The sequence below is a fragment of the Myotis daubentonii genome, chromosome 3, assembly GCF_963259705.1.
Source record: "Myotis daubentonii chromosome 3, mMyoDau2.1, whole genome shotgun sequence".
Lineage (NCBI taxonomy): Eukaryota > Metazoa > Chordata > Mammalia > Chiroptera > Vespertilionidae > Myotis > Myotis daubentonii.
The window spans coordinates 7,955,731-7,971,474 of record NC_081842.1 but is presented as its reverse complement, the minus strand read 5'-3'; the positions used below and the strand labels follow the sequence as shown (position 1 = coordinate 7,971,474).

The 15,744-nt window shown below is 44.9% G+C and overlaps 1 protein-coding gene across 2 annotated transcripts in view; it reads left to right on the top strand.

The window, feature by feature from the left end:
- HSF2BP (heat shock transcription factor 2 binding protein) overlaps positions 1-12,254 on the top strand; it is an 81,761-nt gene extending 69,507 nt beyond the window's left edge. For both annotated transcript variants that reach the window (XM_059686653.1, XM_059686652.1), the window contains exon 8: positions 11,413-12,254. In XM_059686653.1, coding sequence (XP_059542636.1) covers positions 11,413-11,621 — 209 coding nt within the window. In that variant the 3' untranslated portion in view covers positions 11,622-12,254. The remainder of the gene's footprint in view (positions 1-11,412) is intronic.
- The last annotated feature ends 3,490 nt before the right edge of the window (positions 12,255-15,744 follow it).

Below are 15,744 nucleotides of genomic sequence, written 5' to 3'. Positions count from 1 at the left end.
GCAGCAGCCATGGGCAGTGAGAGTATCGGAGTGGGAAAAGCCAGTGTGGCTGTAGAGGACGCTGCCAATGGCAGGAGAGGAGTCAGAGTTGGGCCTGGATCCCTTACGGTCAGTGTACAGCTGAGAAGACTTTGGACAGATCTTTGAGCAGGGCAGGCCATGGGCTGATGGACTGTTTACTAAGCTCATTATGGTGCTGTTGGGAAGGCCAAAAGGAGTTAAAGGCAGTTGTAAGAGGTTAGCTGAGGAGGTGGTGGCAGTGTGACCAGGATGGTAGCAGCGACGATGATCAAGGTGACCAGATTTAAGGTACACTTTGAAGGGCGAGGCATGTGGAGGGAAGTCCAGGGTGGCACTTAGGTTTTGGGGTCAGCGGTTGGTGCTGTTGGGAGTACTGGGGAGGAGCGGTAGGGAGATGGAGTTTGCTTTGGTGAATGTAAAGTCTGAGACCCCTGTTCCACATTCAGAGAGAGGCAGAGAGAACATGCGCTCTGAGAGGACAGGGCACAGTGTTGGACTCTACAGAGCCCATCCGCTAGTGTCAGCCTGTGACAACAAGAGCACTGCAGGGAGCACTCAGAAGTATTTGCTCACTGTTCCCGTAGTAGAGTGCTAAATTAACTCAAACTGCTGCTCTCACAGGGGGCTCCTGTGGCAATATAACACCGCGAATCTCATCTGTCTTCATGCTTACGGCTCAGTAACTGTATTCTGGTTAGAGACTTAGAACAACAGTTTTGGTTGATTTGTGAAAATGGATTTTGTTCTTATTTTAATGGGATTTTTTGGATCCAATTAATTTTTCCTCCATCATAGAGAAGTAATTGCAGAGAAATCCTTTGTGTTGTTTCTGTCGGGAGTAACATGCATCTTCATTTATACATAGGGGCTGGTTGGTATGGTAATTACCTGAAATAATCAGATGTCATTGTAGGGGCAAGAACAGTTGTCACCTGGGAAACATGTATTGATAGCTAAAGAGATTCATAAAGAACATGGCAGAGTAAGAGATTTTCTAAATGCTTGATTGTCACTTGGAACAAGTAGTGTACATGACATGAGTTGGATTACTTAGATTTTAATTGAGGGCACTCTGTGGCTTTAGAGATATTTTTACATTACAGTTTGATGTTCGAGGCACCTTTTTAAAAAAATATATATTTTTATTGATTTCAGAGAGGAAGGGAGAGGGATGAGAGAGAATCATTGATCACTTGCCTCCTGCTCGCACCCTACTGGGGATCAAGCCCACAACCTGGGCATGTACCCTTGACTGAAATCGAACACGGGACCCTTTAGTCCACAGGCCGACGCTCTATCCACTGAGCCAAACTGGCTAAGGCAAGGCACCTATTTCTTTAACCTAAAGAAAAAGACCTGCAGGCAACAAAGGAAAAACCAAATAAATAATTCATTTCATGGCTGGGTGAGCTGCTGCTGTGATGTGTAGCTTATTTTAAAAGCATGTTAGGTGTTATTTATTTCCAGAATTTGTCCATGGTCACACTCAGACTTTAGTCTAATAGACAGTCAGCTGAGGCCGACACCCCCCGGAGCAGAGGTTCCTGCTGCCGGATGTGAGCAGCAGCCCTCCTGCCTGCCTGGAAAGCAGATGCACATTGTGTGCAGTGGGACTCCCTGTGACGCAGGTGCAGGGTCAGCCAGTCTGCAAAGACGTGAGCATCAGGAGTGCACGGCGCTGGATCTGGGTCTCAGAGTTACTGCCTTGTAGTCTGTGTTAAAGAACTTGAAATTTGCAGAGAAGATATATTAATCAGGATTCTCCAGAGAAATAGAACCAATAGGATCTGTGTGTCTATCTGTTTGTCCGTCCGTCCATCCATCCATACATAAGAGGAGATATAACAGGAATTGGCTCATGTGATTATGAAGGCCAAGAAGTTCCCAGGTCTGCCTTCTGCAAAATGGAGGGGCAGGAAAGCCAGGCGTGTCATTCAGTCTAATGCCTGGGACCAGGAGATCTGATGTCTGGAGGCAGGAGCTGACATTGCACTCATGCAGAGAAAGTGAATTTGCCCTTCCTCTGCCTTCTTGTTCTGTTCAGGGCTCTAAGGATTGGATGATGTCATCCATACTGGTGAGAGTGATCGTTACTCAGTCTGTGGATTCACCTTCACAGACACACCCAGAAACCATGTTTTCCAGCTCTGTACTTAACCCAGTTCAGTTGACACATGAAATCAACCATCATAGAAGGCAGTACTTAAACGAACTAGTTTGAGACAGTATAGAATACTTTATGAGATGATGATAACTAGCATTTCTCAGTGTTGCTCTGTGCTGGGCCTTATCCTGAGCATGTTACATGTGTTTAACTCACATAATTCCTTCACCAGCCCTGTGAGGCCACTACTCTTGCCACCAGGGATCAAGTGGTGGAGCTGGACCCTGAACCTGGCAATGGGGCCCTGATAGAGCAAGGGAGGGATCCAGGAGAAGAGATGTTAGTGTGGACCCCAGTGGGTGGGCTGGGAGGGCTGACCCCCATGCCAGTCTGTCAGGTTTGGGAGACAGCAGGAGGTCTGTTGGCCCGGAGGTGTGGGAAGGGCTTCTCTGGAAGGACTTTGGCAAATTGTTATTTTTCTTTCTGTCCCCTCCCTGCTTTCTCCCCTTTCTTCCTTTTGCCCGTCCTTCTGTTATCAAAATTAGTAAGTGCAAATACTTAGAGAAAAATATATAAAACATCAAAGTGAAGCTGAGAGAATTATCACAAAGGAACATTTTTTAACGCCACCCAGACTGAGAAATGATGAGTTGCCAGCACCCTGAAAACCCTTTGCACCCTCCTAGTCACTCTTTCTTCTGCCTGTTTCCCATTTTTGAATGTTATCTAAGTGGAATCATGCTTTTGTGTTGGCTTTTCATTCACATTTTGTTTGCAAGGCTCCTCACAGGCTGCCAGTCCCTGGAGACACAGTCATTGTCGCACTGCAGGCTGTCTCAGCACTGTGGACATACAGGCAGCATCATTCTCTGTGGTGGGGCCGTCAACGTGCATTGCAGGATGGTAAGCAGCAGCCCTGGCCTCTACTCACTATTGCTAGTAGCACTTCCCAGTTATGACAACCAAAACTGACATTCAGAATATCCCCTGGAGGGTACAGTGCCCACCCGCAGCTGAGACTCACTGCTGTGCAGGATTCCTTTATATCAGCTGGGCCACTTGTCATTCTGATTGCACATTTGGGTTGCTTCTGTCTTACAAATAAATGCTGCTCCAAAATTCTGGAACCTGCCTGTGGTAAACATGCATATTTTCCTGTTTGGGGGCACCAATTAGAAATGGAAGTTTAGGATCAATGGAAGTGTATGTCTTCAAACTCTAGTAGCTTATGCTGGGCTGTTCCCAGAGTGGTTGTACCAGGTGTCAATTTTACCAGCAGCATGAATGCCTGCTGTTGTAGGCCTCCGTCCTCAGCCAGTCGGCGGGGGTAGATGTTCCCTCATTGTGGTTTAACGTTATTTTTCTGATGAGTTCTGTGTATGCTTGGCCTTTTGGATACCCTCTTTTGTCAAGTCCTGTTCTACTCTTCTACTACTTTTCTGTTAGGTTTCTGACTTATTAATTTTTACATTCTGGAATAGGGTCTCAGTTGGTTTTGTAAAAGTTGCACATATATTTTACCACTCCGTGTCTTGCTTTATTTCTCTTAGTGGTGACTTTTGATAAGTCAGAAGTTCTCTGTCATCCGGTAGCCTTCTCTTTCTGCTTTTCGCATTTAGTGGCCATATCTCCCTGACACGTGGTCTGCTGTGTGGTAGGGGTCAAGTTTAATTTTCTTTCCATATGGATATCTGCAGGCTAGCTCATTTGTGGGCAGGATTGTCCTTTCCCCAGGCTCCTCAGAGTGGCCTTTGTCCTTTAATAGCATTCCTCACGTGCTTGGGCTCTCCATTCCAGCCCATCACTTTGCATTATCACATCATCTCTTTTAGAGACATACAGGCACTTTCTCTTAATTTTCTTCAAGGATGCCTTTGCTATTGTTGGCTCCTTTCCATGTAATTTTTAGAATCTGTATGTAAAACTCCACAAAGGAAGCTGTTTTGATTTTGATTGAAATTGCATCTGTAGATTAGTTTCAAAAACTGAAATCTTTACAGTGTTGAGACTTTAGTACGTGACATGATATATCTCTTCACTGATTAGAACTTTCTCTCACTAGTATATTGTTTTCTGCATAGAGATCTTGACTGTCATCTTCATTAGATTTTCTCCTAGCAGCAGTGTTTTCTTCTTTTGAATTCTGTAATTCCTTTGTTCTCTGACACTGGACACTCTTAATCCACTCAAAAGATCTTTATGATTTGCCCCTACTATGTGCAGGCACGGTTCCTGGCACTGGGGATACAGCAGCGAGCCAAACAGTTTCAAGCCCTTGTCTTCATGGAGCGGGTGAGTGAAGAGAGACAGTAGAGAAAATAAATTAGAAAACATACAGTGTGTTTTATGATTTTTAATGCTACTGAGAAAAAAAGGCAGGGAAGGGGAATAGGAGGCATTGTTTGCTCTTGGTTTTATTTTAAGGTGTTCACTGAAGGCTACTGAGCAGCTGACTTCCACACAAAGACCTGAAGGCAGTGGGACATTGGCTCCAGGGTTTCTAGGAAAGTATGTTGCCCAGGGGGATGGGCAGTGCGAGAGTTCCGAGGTGGGGGTGGCGCTGCTCTGTTGGAAGAGCAGCAGAGGCCTGTGTGATGAGAATGGGCTGCTGGTGGAGAGCGGGGGTGAAGGTTTGTTCTGTGTAGTTTGGAAATGCTATTTATGGAATGCAGCTATGTGCGCAGCGTCTCGATAGACACTTTGATGTGTCTCCTTATTCAGTCTCTACAGTAACCATGTAGACGATTAAACATTCAGTCTACACATGAGAAAACAAAGGCTGGCTTTGCTAAGTGACGGTGGGGAGATGTCAGGTTACATACTTCACCCCTGTGAGATACCTTGTCATGGAGATGAACTCGCAGCTCACTTCATATTTCAGTTTATGCATTTAATGCGGTAATTTAGAAAACAAGGATGGTTACCTTGATAAGTAAAGGTAGACCGTTTGTTTTAATTTTAAGAATGATTGAGAACAGAAAGGCCCTGTGAGCATGTGTGACAGTGTGTCTGAGCTGTGCCTTAGGGAGCCAGGTCAGCTGTCAGGAAATCCTGAGCTTGGTCAGGTTTTCTTTGTGTCAGTGAGTGCCTTTTGAGAAATGTGGCATGTGGAGTCAGTGCCTGTGACAAGAGCTATCACAGTGCCATCTCCTTGTCTTCTAGTCCTTAGTTAGCCACAGCTTAATTCCCAGAGTGCCTTTTTTCCTGTCCCATGTTTTCCTCCCCAGTGGGGGTGGTGTGGGGTAGACGGAAGCACCTGTCACCATCTAGGGAACTCGTGTCTAAAACCCCAGTTTGGGACCCATAGAGCTAAGTCAGTGGTGATGAGTGTGTGTCTGGAGAATAGGAAGGGGCATGAGGGGTGGTGGGCGAGGGGGTCTGGGACAGCCACCAGTCACTGAGAGTGCAGAGCTGAGGAGGATGTCACCCAGAGGAGTTCTTTGATCAGCTTGTTAAAATTGCATTACTGGTTTATAATTGTTGGTGCCCTGTTAGCATAGCTTCTCCTCCCCTCACCTCTTCTCCCCACTCCCAAAGGACTAAATCTAATACAGACATTCACAAAGAAACCTGTCCACGCACTGTTGGGAAGAGACGTACATGATGCATTGATTCCGTGTCCAGCCAGAATGTTAGTAGGACGCTTTGTGAGAATACTCCAATGTCAAGAGGGGACTAAATTCATAAAAAATAGAGGAAAACAACAAGCAGAACATTATTTTATTTGGTTTGATTTGCCTGAGCTTTAATAATGAAATAGTGCTTTTTGAAAAAATGTGTGGTTCTATGTACGTTTTTCAAGAACAGGCAAAACTAAGCGGTGGTGATAGAAATCAGGACATCAGTTGCTGGTAGGTAAGGACTGGCTGGAAGGGAAGGCCGTGAGGGAGCTTTGCGGTGCCAAAGTGTTCTCGATCTTGTTGGGATGGTTTTTTTCATGGATGTGTACATCTGTCAGAACTTTTTGAATTGTACATAAGATTTGTGCACATACCATAACATTCAACCACTTACAGTGCATGATTCATTAGTTTTTAGGGTAATCACAGAGTTGTGCAACCATCATCACCGTCATCTAATTTAAGAATGTTTTCATCACTACCATGGAAACCCCCATACCCCTTAGCCATCACTCCCCATTATTTTTTCCACCCAGCCTTTAGAAACCATTAATCTGTTTTCTGTCTCTATGGATTTACCTATTTGGGGCAATTCATAAAATTGAATTTTATAATATGTAGCTTTTTATGTTTGGCTTCTTTCATTTAGCATGTATTCAAGGATTATCCATTCCTTCTCATTACTGAATAGTATTCCATTGTATAGATGTACCGCATTTTGTTTATCCATTCATCACTTAGACACTTGTGTTGTTTCCACTTTTAGACTGGGTAAATTGTCAAGTTAAAACTTGGTAAATGCAGGTTGCTGGATGGTGAGCTGTGGTTCAACAATGGATCGCAAGGGGAATTGAAAAAGAGTTTATTAGTCACAGGTCCTGGAGGAGGTACCCTACACACCTGGAGGGGCCACACCAGGAGGTCAGGGCAGAGTGCACACACAGAGCAGGACCTGGGGCTCATTCATGCCTTTATTAGGGCCTGAGGGTGGAGTGCTTTGAGGTTCCTAGACTAAGACTGGATTCATCAATTCCAACCAAAAGAGTGGGGTTTGGGTAAGCCCCACAAAGGTCTTATCTAAGGGGCACGTAGGGGAAGCCGCTGGGAGGCAGGGGAGACTGTTGGTCTTAAGATACTGGAGAAATTGTATCAGGACATATGTTCGTTTGTGACTTTCTGAGCTGTTATCTAGGACATACCTTGCATGAGGGCCAGTGTTAGTTTAGGGCCCCGCTGGGCCAAACAAAAGGGAAGGTGAGGCAGTAATACCACGGAATAGCTGAGCTACACTCTCAACAGGCTGTTACTGATAAATGCGTCTATGAACATTCCTGTATGAGTTTCTGTGTGACCCACCATTCTTTTACAGTAGGTCTGCAGCAGCTTCTCTTAATTTTTCTTCAACAGAGAATGTCTTGAATTCCCCTTCATTTCTGAAGTACATTTTCCCTAAGTAAAGAATTCTGAGTTGACAATTCTTTTGCTTCAACACCTGGAAAATATTGAGTCACTTGCTTCTGACCTCCTTGGTTTCTGATGAGAAACCTAGTATCATTAAATTGTTTTTCTCCCATAAATGAGGTGTCATGCCCTGACTGGTTTGGCTCTGTGGATAGAACGTCGGCCTGTGGACTCAAGGGTCCCAGGTTTGATTCCAGTCAAGGGCATGTACCTTGGTTGCGGGCATGTCCCCAGTAGGGAATGTGCAGGAGGCAGCTGATTGATGTTTCTCTCTCATCGATGTTTCTAACTCTCTATCCCTCCCCTTCCCCTTGTAAAAAATCAATAAAATATATTTTTTAAAATGAGGTGTCATTTCTCTCTTGCTGCTTTCAAGACTTTGTCTTTAGTTTTCAGAAGTTTGGCTGTGATGTGTCTTGGCACATATTTCTTAAGGTCTATCCTGTTTGGCGTTTGCTCAGCTTATTGGATCTGTAGGTTTGTAACTGTTGCCAAATAGAGTAAAATCTCAGCCATTATTTCTTGGAGTATTTTCCAGCCTTGCTGACTTTCCCTCTCTTTCCAGAATTGCAAAGACATGAGTGTTCGATTTTTGTCATAGTCTCACTGGACACAGAGGCTCTGTTTTTCCCTGTCATTCAGATTGGGTAATTTCTATTGTCCCATCTTCCAGTTCACTGATTCTTTTCTCTGGGCTCCTCCATTCTGTCTCCATCAAGTTTTTAATTTCAGTTATTGTATTTTTAAGTTATAATGTTTCCATTTTGTTCTTTATGTCTTCTATTTCTTTGCTGAGACTTTCTATTTTTTTTCATCTGTTTCCAGCATGTTAAGAATTTTTGTGGAGGCTCCTGAAAACTCCTGTCAAGTAATCCTGATATCTGTGTCATGTCTGTGTTGGTGAATGCCTTTCTCAGTCAAGTTGCTTTACCCATTTCTAAACCCAAAATTGAGCCATCTGTGGGGATGTTCTCAGTCTCAATTAATTAGGTTTTCCATGGCTGTTTTAAAAGAGAAATTGTATCATTATAACTCAGTATTTGTTAGTCCGTGGCCCAAATGAACCTGAGTTCCATGTTATTCTCCCCCTGTACAGTTTGGGTGCTTATATTATAAGCCATTTGCCCTTTCCTTTAGTCTGTGTTTCCTTCCAGTGCTGTCACTGAACTGTTTCCTTATGATGATGTCACCGTGAAGTTGTTCCTGTAGGGCTGCACCCTTGACTGCGTGTGTCTCATTTATGACCTCCAGTGGCTTGTTTTACTTGGCCCTTTTTAAAGGGCTACACTGCTGTCTCTGCAGCTTGCCTAATTATTTTATTTGTTCAGAAATTTCCTTCTCATTTATATTACATCAGCCTTGACCACATAAAATACAATCTCATTCATTCAGCAGATATTTGTTGTATTGGAGATAGAGTGATGGGCAAGACAGACAGGTCTTTGCTTTCCTGTAGCTTTTCAGTGGGGGGAGGAGAGAAGATAACTCCATAGAATAATTGGTATTCAGAGAATTAAGACAGGGTGATGGGTGACAGGGTAATTTCATTGGTGGTAAGGGAATGACTCTCTGAAGAGAGAATATTTAAGCTGAAATTGATTCTTTTTTTTGTAGTTTCCATCTCTCTGTTTACGTTGTTCTTCTGTTCTTGCATTAGAGCCTGTTATGGGCTGAATGGTTGAAAATTCATATGCTAAAGCCCTAACCTACCTAGTATCTCTGATTGTATTTGGAACTAGGGCCTCTAAAAAAGCAATTAAGTTAAAATGATGCCTTTACAGTGGATCCTAATCCAATCTGATAGGTGTTCTTACGAGAAGAGATTAGGACATAGGAGAGACACCAAGCATGTGTGAGGACAGAGAAAAGGCCATCTGTAGGACAAGGCCTTAGGGAAACCCACCTTGCTGACACCTTGATCTTGAACTATCAGCCTTCAGAATTGTGAGAAAATATATTTCTATTGTGTAAGCCACCTTGTCTGTACTATTTTGTTTTGGCAGCTGATTAATACAGAGCCCTAAGCATCCTAATTATATTTATTTTATTTTTAAATATATTTTTATTGATTTTAGAGAGGGAGGGAGAGGGAGAGACAGAAACATCAGTGATGAGTGAGAATCATTGATCAGCTGCCTCCTGCATGCCCCACACTGGGGATCAAGCCCTCAATCTGAGGATATGCCCTGACCAGGAATTGAACTGTGACCTCCTGGTTCATAGGTTGACTCCCAATCACTGAGCCACGCTGGCCAGGCCAAATCATCCTATATAATAAAAGGCTAATATGCAAATTGACTGAACGGCAGAACGACTGGTCGCTATGATGCACACTGACCACCAGGGGGAAGACACTCAATGCAGGAGCTGCCCCTGGTGGTCAGTGTGCTCCCACAGGGGGAGTGCAGCTCAGCCAGAAGCCCTGAGCCGGGCTCATGGTTGACGAGCGCAGCGATGATGGCAGGAGCCTCTCCCGCCTCCGTGGCAGTCAGACAGCCCCCAAGGGCTCCCGCACTGCAAGAGGGCACAGGCTGAGCTGAGGGAACCTGCCCCCCCCCTTGAGTACACGAATTTTGTGCACTGGGCCTCTAGTAGTTATTTTAAATTCCCTGTCTGATTATTCCAAAATCTCTGTCTTATCTGAGTGTGGTTCTGATGCCTGGTTTGTCTCTTTAGACTGTGCTTTTTCCTTTGAGTGTGCCTTGTAATTTTTGGTTGAAGGATAGACATTATTTACTGGGTAAATAGGACTTCCGTGTGCGGTTTTATGTTAATCTGGCTAGGGGTTGGGCTGTGTTCTATGGAGGCTCCAGGGGCTTCATATTCCAGTTGTTCTCACCATTTCCCCTGTTTCCTTTGGGTTTCCCTAAGAATTCCTCCTTAGATAGAGTCTGTGTCTTTCAGTCTCCCAGCTATTATCCTTTGTTTTTGTAATTCCTGTAGTTCTTGTTGTGTGAAGAGACTTTAGTCTCTTCTGGGAAAAAAAAAAGTTTGTCATGGGAAGCAACCTAGATGTATTTCAGAACGATTACTCCTCATTGCCCTCTGCCAGACCATGTGAGAACCTTTTGGGGTTCTTGGAGATCAAACCCACAAGAATGTGGAGGCCCCCCTAAGATTGCCACACCCCCAGAAGTTTCTTACTATCGTGGTATTCCACACCCAGCTTCCAGCAGTTTGTCAAAATGATCATTTACATGTTCCTATCCGTTTAGGCTCCAGTGGTTTCTGTTCTAGGAAAACTGATGTTGGCTGTCATTACCCTGCAACCTCATTTCAAGAAAAGCCTTTGATTCTCAGTTTATTCCTCTTTTCTTGTTATATGGGTGGGGTGACAGTTTCCAAGCTCTTTACCTATTGGAGTTGAAACTGGACATCCCTGCCCTGCCCAGGGTGCAGTAGGGCTCTCTTTTCTCCTGCCCTAGCCCAGCAGTCCTTACGATGCCCCAAGGGCTCTGATTCAATAGGGAAAGCTCTGGGTGGGACTTGGTATTGTGGCAGGTCCCAGTGAAGGTTTGCTCAGTCCACTCTTTCCATTCACATACTTAAAAGGCTTTTTAAGAACAGTGCTAAGAAAGAGGTACTGATTTTGAGCCCGGTTCCAGTTACAGTATCCAATCAAGAGTAAAGACTCCAGGTAGGGAGAAATGATAAGGAGAGCTGGGCCCACCTGGCTAAGGGTAAAACTTTGTGTTGGACTGTTGTTTCAGTCTAGCTTTTTAAATGGTTGCTACAATATATGCAGGGCTGCTCGGTTCTGTACTTCATGTGGGAAAAGTGGAATACAATGTGAGTGCTGTGGCCTGTGACTCTGGAACTCAGTGTCCTGCACAGACGCCACATCCATATGTGGTTTCTGAGGGATTTGTTGCAGTGAAAGTGTAATAATACCTTTGAAAACAGTGTTGCAAGTGGATAGAATTACCGTCAACAACATGAAAAGCCCTCATATTTTTCAGCATTTTAAAGTTATGTGGTTGTAATATTTGAAGACGGGATATTACTAAATAGATGACGATCGAGGTTTTTCATGCTGCTCTTATGAGCTAAGTTTTTACATCAAGAATTGATGCAATTTCTAGTTCAGCTCATAATTTTCAAAACTGTCAAATCTGTCATTCAGAGAATTCAAGAACCCTTGAGGGTTAGATTCTACCTCAAGATTAGGAGTTTCATTCTAACCAGAGTGTTACCTCTTGCCCCTAGATCCAGACGCAGAGGTGTGTCTTCATGTTTTGCGACTTGTCCAGTCAGTGGTTCTGGAGCCGGAAGTCTTCTCCAAGTTAGCCTCTGAGCTCCGGAGCTCCCTGCCCCTGCAGCGCATCCTGGCCATGTCCAAGAGCCGCAACCCCCGCCTGCAGGCCGTGGCCCAGGAGCTCCTGGACGACCTCCGAGCTCTGGAGTGTGATGCGTAGGCATGTCCCTCCTCCTTCCCAGGTCCCAACTTGGTGTTCTGAACCATCACTGAGGGCCATGTGTTAGAGATGGCCAGATGTTCTTGACTAGAGATGGACGTGAATGAATATGTATCCACACACCTCCCCCTGGAAGTGAAGGTACTTGTGGGTGGTGAGTTAACCTTGCCAAGGGGAGCCCGAGAAAGAACCCATCCTGTCGCAGCAGCCATGTCAGCTGTGCTGGCTTCTTAGAGGGCTCCTGCTGCTCAGGGGACTTTCTGAGACCTGTGAGTCCCCCCAAAATGGGAGATGAAGTAACCACCAGCCCTGAGATACATTTAATTGAAAAACAGTTCATTCTTTCTCTAGTAATTATAACTAATGCCCCAAATGCAAGTTTACCTTTAAACTTTTGGTGACTTGCTAGTTCACATGCCATTGGACATTTTAGTTCTATATTTTTGTGCCTCTTTTATTTTTGAATAAAGAAAGTCAGAAGAATCATTGATGTGCTCCAACTATTGTTTTTTGAAATATTACAAACTTGAATTGGGAAGCTGTATCTGACAATGATTGGTAGGAGAACTCTCCTTACATTGTTCTGGGTCCTTTATAAACTCAGAATAGAGTCCACTGTTTCATATAACAAATACCATGAAAAGGGCCTCCTGGATTGAAACGCATGCCGTGTAATGATGTACACTAGTGTGTACCAGAGTCCCCGCACCACAGGTTTCCTTCTTGTCTGCATCTAGGCCACTGGCAAGAACAAAGGAGGATGCACTTCACTTCCCATAGACACCACCACGTGTGAGAGTGGGAGTGCATCTGTATCACTCCTTAAGGTCACGTCAGGGAACGCGTTCACACCTCTCTTGTGGTGCTGCTGCCTTCAGCATGACGCTGCGGCTGTGGGCTCCGGGTGTCCTGTGTGAGCAAAAACCCATGCAGGTGTCCCTTACCGTGGCAGCCTCAGATACGTTTATAAGCAGTTTCTACTGTGTGGCATTTTAGGATAATTTCATTTTTCTTTTAAGTAGACTTTTGTAGGCAATGTGTGGTTTATGGCTGAGGCTGAATGAAGGAGCTTAAGGGAAGGCACAGTTGCTTGAATTTCACGAGCCAGCATATTGTGAAACATTAGCTCATCAGAGCCAGAGAAAAGTTGTAAAAAGCAATTTAAAATTCATGGAGGCAGAAATTGGTCCATCTGTGCTGCATGGGCCTGATTATTGGTGAATAAAATTGAGGATTTGTTTTTGTATGTTTTCTAGCATGGTATCATTTCTTTTTTGGTTGTTTGATAAGGTAATGGGAGCTAACTAATGTAATTAGTTTGTGCTGCCTCTAGACACAGGATTTTTTCTTGCTGAAGTGGGGTCAGTGGCGTATGGAGAGAAATGATACTGGGCCCAACCTGTGAATGTTTGTAGTTTAGCTAGTTAATAGATAGATGAGATTAAGAAGGAAGTGCTAAGGATAGCAAGAGTTCTTACTGAAAACTCCTACATGAAGGAACATGACAAATACATATTTTGAATGTATATCTCAAGAAAAGTACTTAAGGTCAGTTTCAAAGAGTGACTAGCCTTTCTTTTCTTTCTTTTTTTTTAAAATATATTTTATTGATTTTTTACAGAGAGAAATAGAGAGTTAGAAACATCGATGAGCGAGAAACATCGATCAGCTGCCTCCTGCACACCCCTTACTGGGGAGGTTCCTGCAATCAAGGTACATGCCCTTGACCGGGATCAAACCCCAGACCCTTTGGTCTGCAGGCTGACGCTCTATCCACTGAGCCAAACCAGTCAGGGCACTAGCCTTTCTAATAATTCTGTTTTCGTGTGAGGGTCAAGGAGAAAACATGGGTTCTTTAAATTTTTTTGCATCCAGAGATTTAAAGAAATGCAGTTTAAAAAGTATGTGCAGGTGCTTGACAGTGTTTGAGGTCTCTGATGAATTTTAAAACCATAAACAAAAGCAGTACAATGGTACATGTATTTTTAAAATTTAATTTTTTTAAAATTGCTCTTATATTTAAGTTAAGGAACTCTTCTCTCTGTGGTGCGGTCAGCTTTTGTACAAAGGTGTGAAACCTGCCAGGCCTGCAGTGAGACGACTCCTCCCATGCCCTGCCCCTCACAGGTGGTCTGAGCAGGCCTCTTGTTCCCAATCGAAGTTGTTACCTGTGGGGTCTGGAAGGAGTGGACCCTCGTGGATGGCTCTGGTTCTGTCTGCTCATGGCATGAATTGGGAGAAGCCTAATGTTGTAAGGAGTTCTCATCCAGATATTTATATAGCCCTGTGTTTTCACTTATTTCACTTGGCACTTTGAAATTGGAGTACCAACCAAGCACCACAAGTCTGGGACCTGAGGAAATTGGCGCCCGAGGCTGGAAGTCAGATCATGGTTAAGGAAGGGTTCAGTACAAGATCATCAGTTCTCTTCCTAAGGCCCTTGGGCATTCTTATAACCATTGTTTTAAACACTGCATCTGGTATCTTGGTTGCTTCCATTTCATTTAATTCTTTTTCTGGGGATTTCTCTTGTTCTCTCTTTGGGTCATACCGTCAAACCTTGTTCCTCGAATGTTTCCCATCTCAAACAATTCAGTTCTTTTCAAGTTGTTCACAGAAAAAAATGTCTCTGTTGTTGGACCAAACTTCAGTTTTGTAACTGACAACCCTTTCAAGCTGGTACCTGGGCATGACAAAAAAGCATCTCTAGGCAACAGAGGAGAGAACTGAGCTTAGCAGGGCTGGGCTACTGGGACTTCAGGGCAGATCCAATCTCCTGTTGGGAGTGTTGCCAGAAAACCGCCCAGGGGGTGGGGGTTGGATAATTCCCCTTCCTGGAATATCATGGTTGAGCTCACAGGGGACATAGGAGTAGCTCTCTTCCCTACAATGTAGCCACACAACCCATCACCCACCCATCTGATTCTCAAACAAAAGCCTCCTGACTTACTCCAAAGTCCCAGCTCTGTAGGGCACTCTGATCCCCCTGAGGGACTGAGCTCAGCAGGGTGGGCCACAGGGAATGGAAAGGCAGGCCAGTGATTCAACAGGCGGGGGCGGGGCGGGGGGGGCCAGAGGTTAGGGGGGAGGTGCAGAACACTCTGAGCCCTTAAGGAGGGGAGAATGGTCCCCTCTCCAAAGCTACACAGTTCATTCACTGTCTGAGTCTCCACCAAGAGCTGCTTCAGAAAAAGCAGCCCAAAGGTTCCTGCTGGGTGCAGCCAGCAGACCCCCTGCAAGAGCCAAGTATGGCAGAGTGGTGTCGCCTGTAGTTGGAGGACAGGGCAATGCACTCCCCAGGCTGGTGCTGTAACAATAGTAGTGCTCGACCCTGGGAAGGTGGCCTCTGGGTCTCTAGCAGACTCTCTTCTCTCCCAGGCAGACTGAACCCTCAGATTTTCAGCATTAAGTGCTACAGGCTTCCCTTCCTGTCTCTGTTGCCCTGCCCTGGGCATCCCTGCAGGGGGTTAAGATCCCATGCTCCTAGGGGAGAGGGGTTTTGCAGCCAAGATATCCCTCCAGCTTTTCAGCCAGGGCCAGCCCTTTCCATGTCACTACCCTTCTTACCAGTCTTTATGTGGCTTCTTCTGTAAATCCTTGGTTATAATATACCAGTACAGCTAGCCTTCAGTTGGTTATTCAGGCTGATCGCTCTATATGTTAGCTGTGATTTCGGTGTGGCACTGGGAGGAGGTGAGTGCAACTTCCACCTACTCTTGAAATCCCCTTGCTTTTTGCTTGACTCAGACCCTGAGAACAGTGGTTCCTAGCTGTCGTGCAGTCATGGAGCACTTGGACAACCTGAAAAACTTCTTTTCACTAAATGCACTTAAGCACATGGGCCATTTCCTGTACGGTTTCTGGGGTAAGGTTTCAACGTTTATTGAATTCGTATGGCCTAGTGTAGTACCAGGCACGTAGCCAGGCACTCAGGCAGGAAAAGCATTTAGTAGTGTCGTGATTCCTGTGACATTGGAAGGTCTCCCACACTGACGTCAGCCCTGTAGCTGGACAGGAAGCGTTTAGTGTCCTGGTGAGGGTCAGGGCCTGTGTCTGATTCGCACCAGCTCAGTCCTCACGGCCACTTTCTGCAGGTGAGGGGATGAGCCTAGAGATGTTAAGC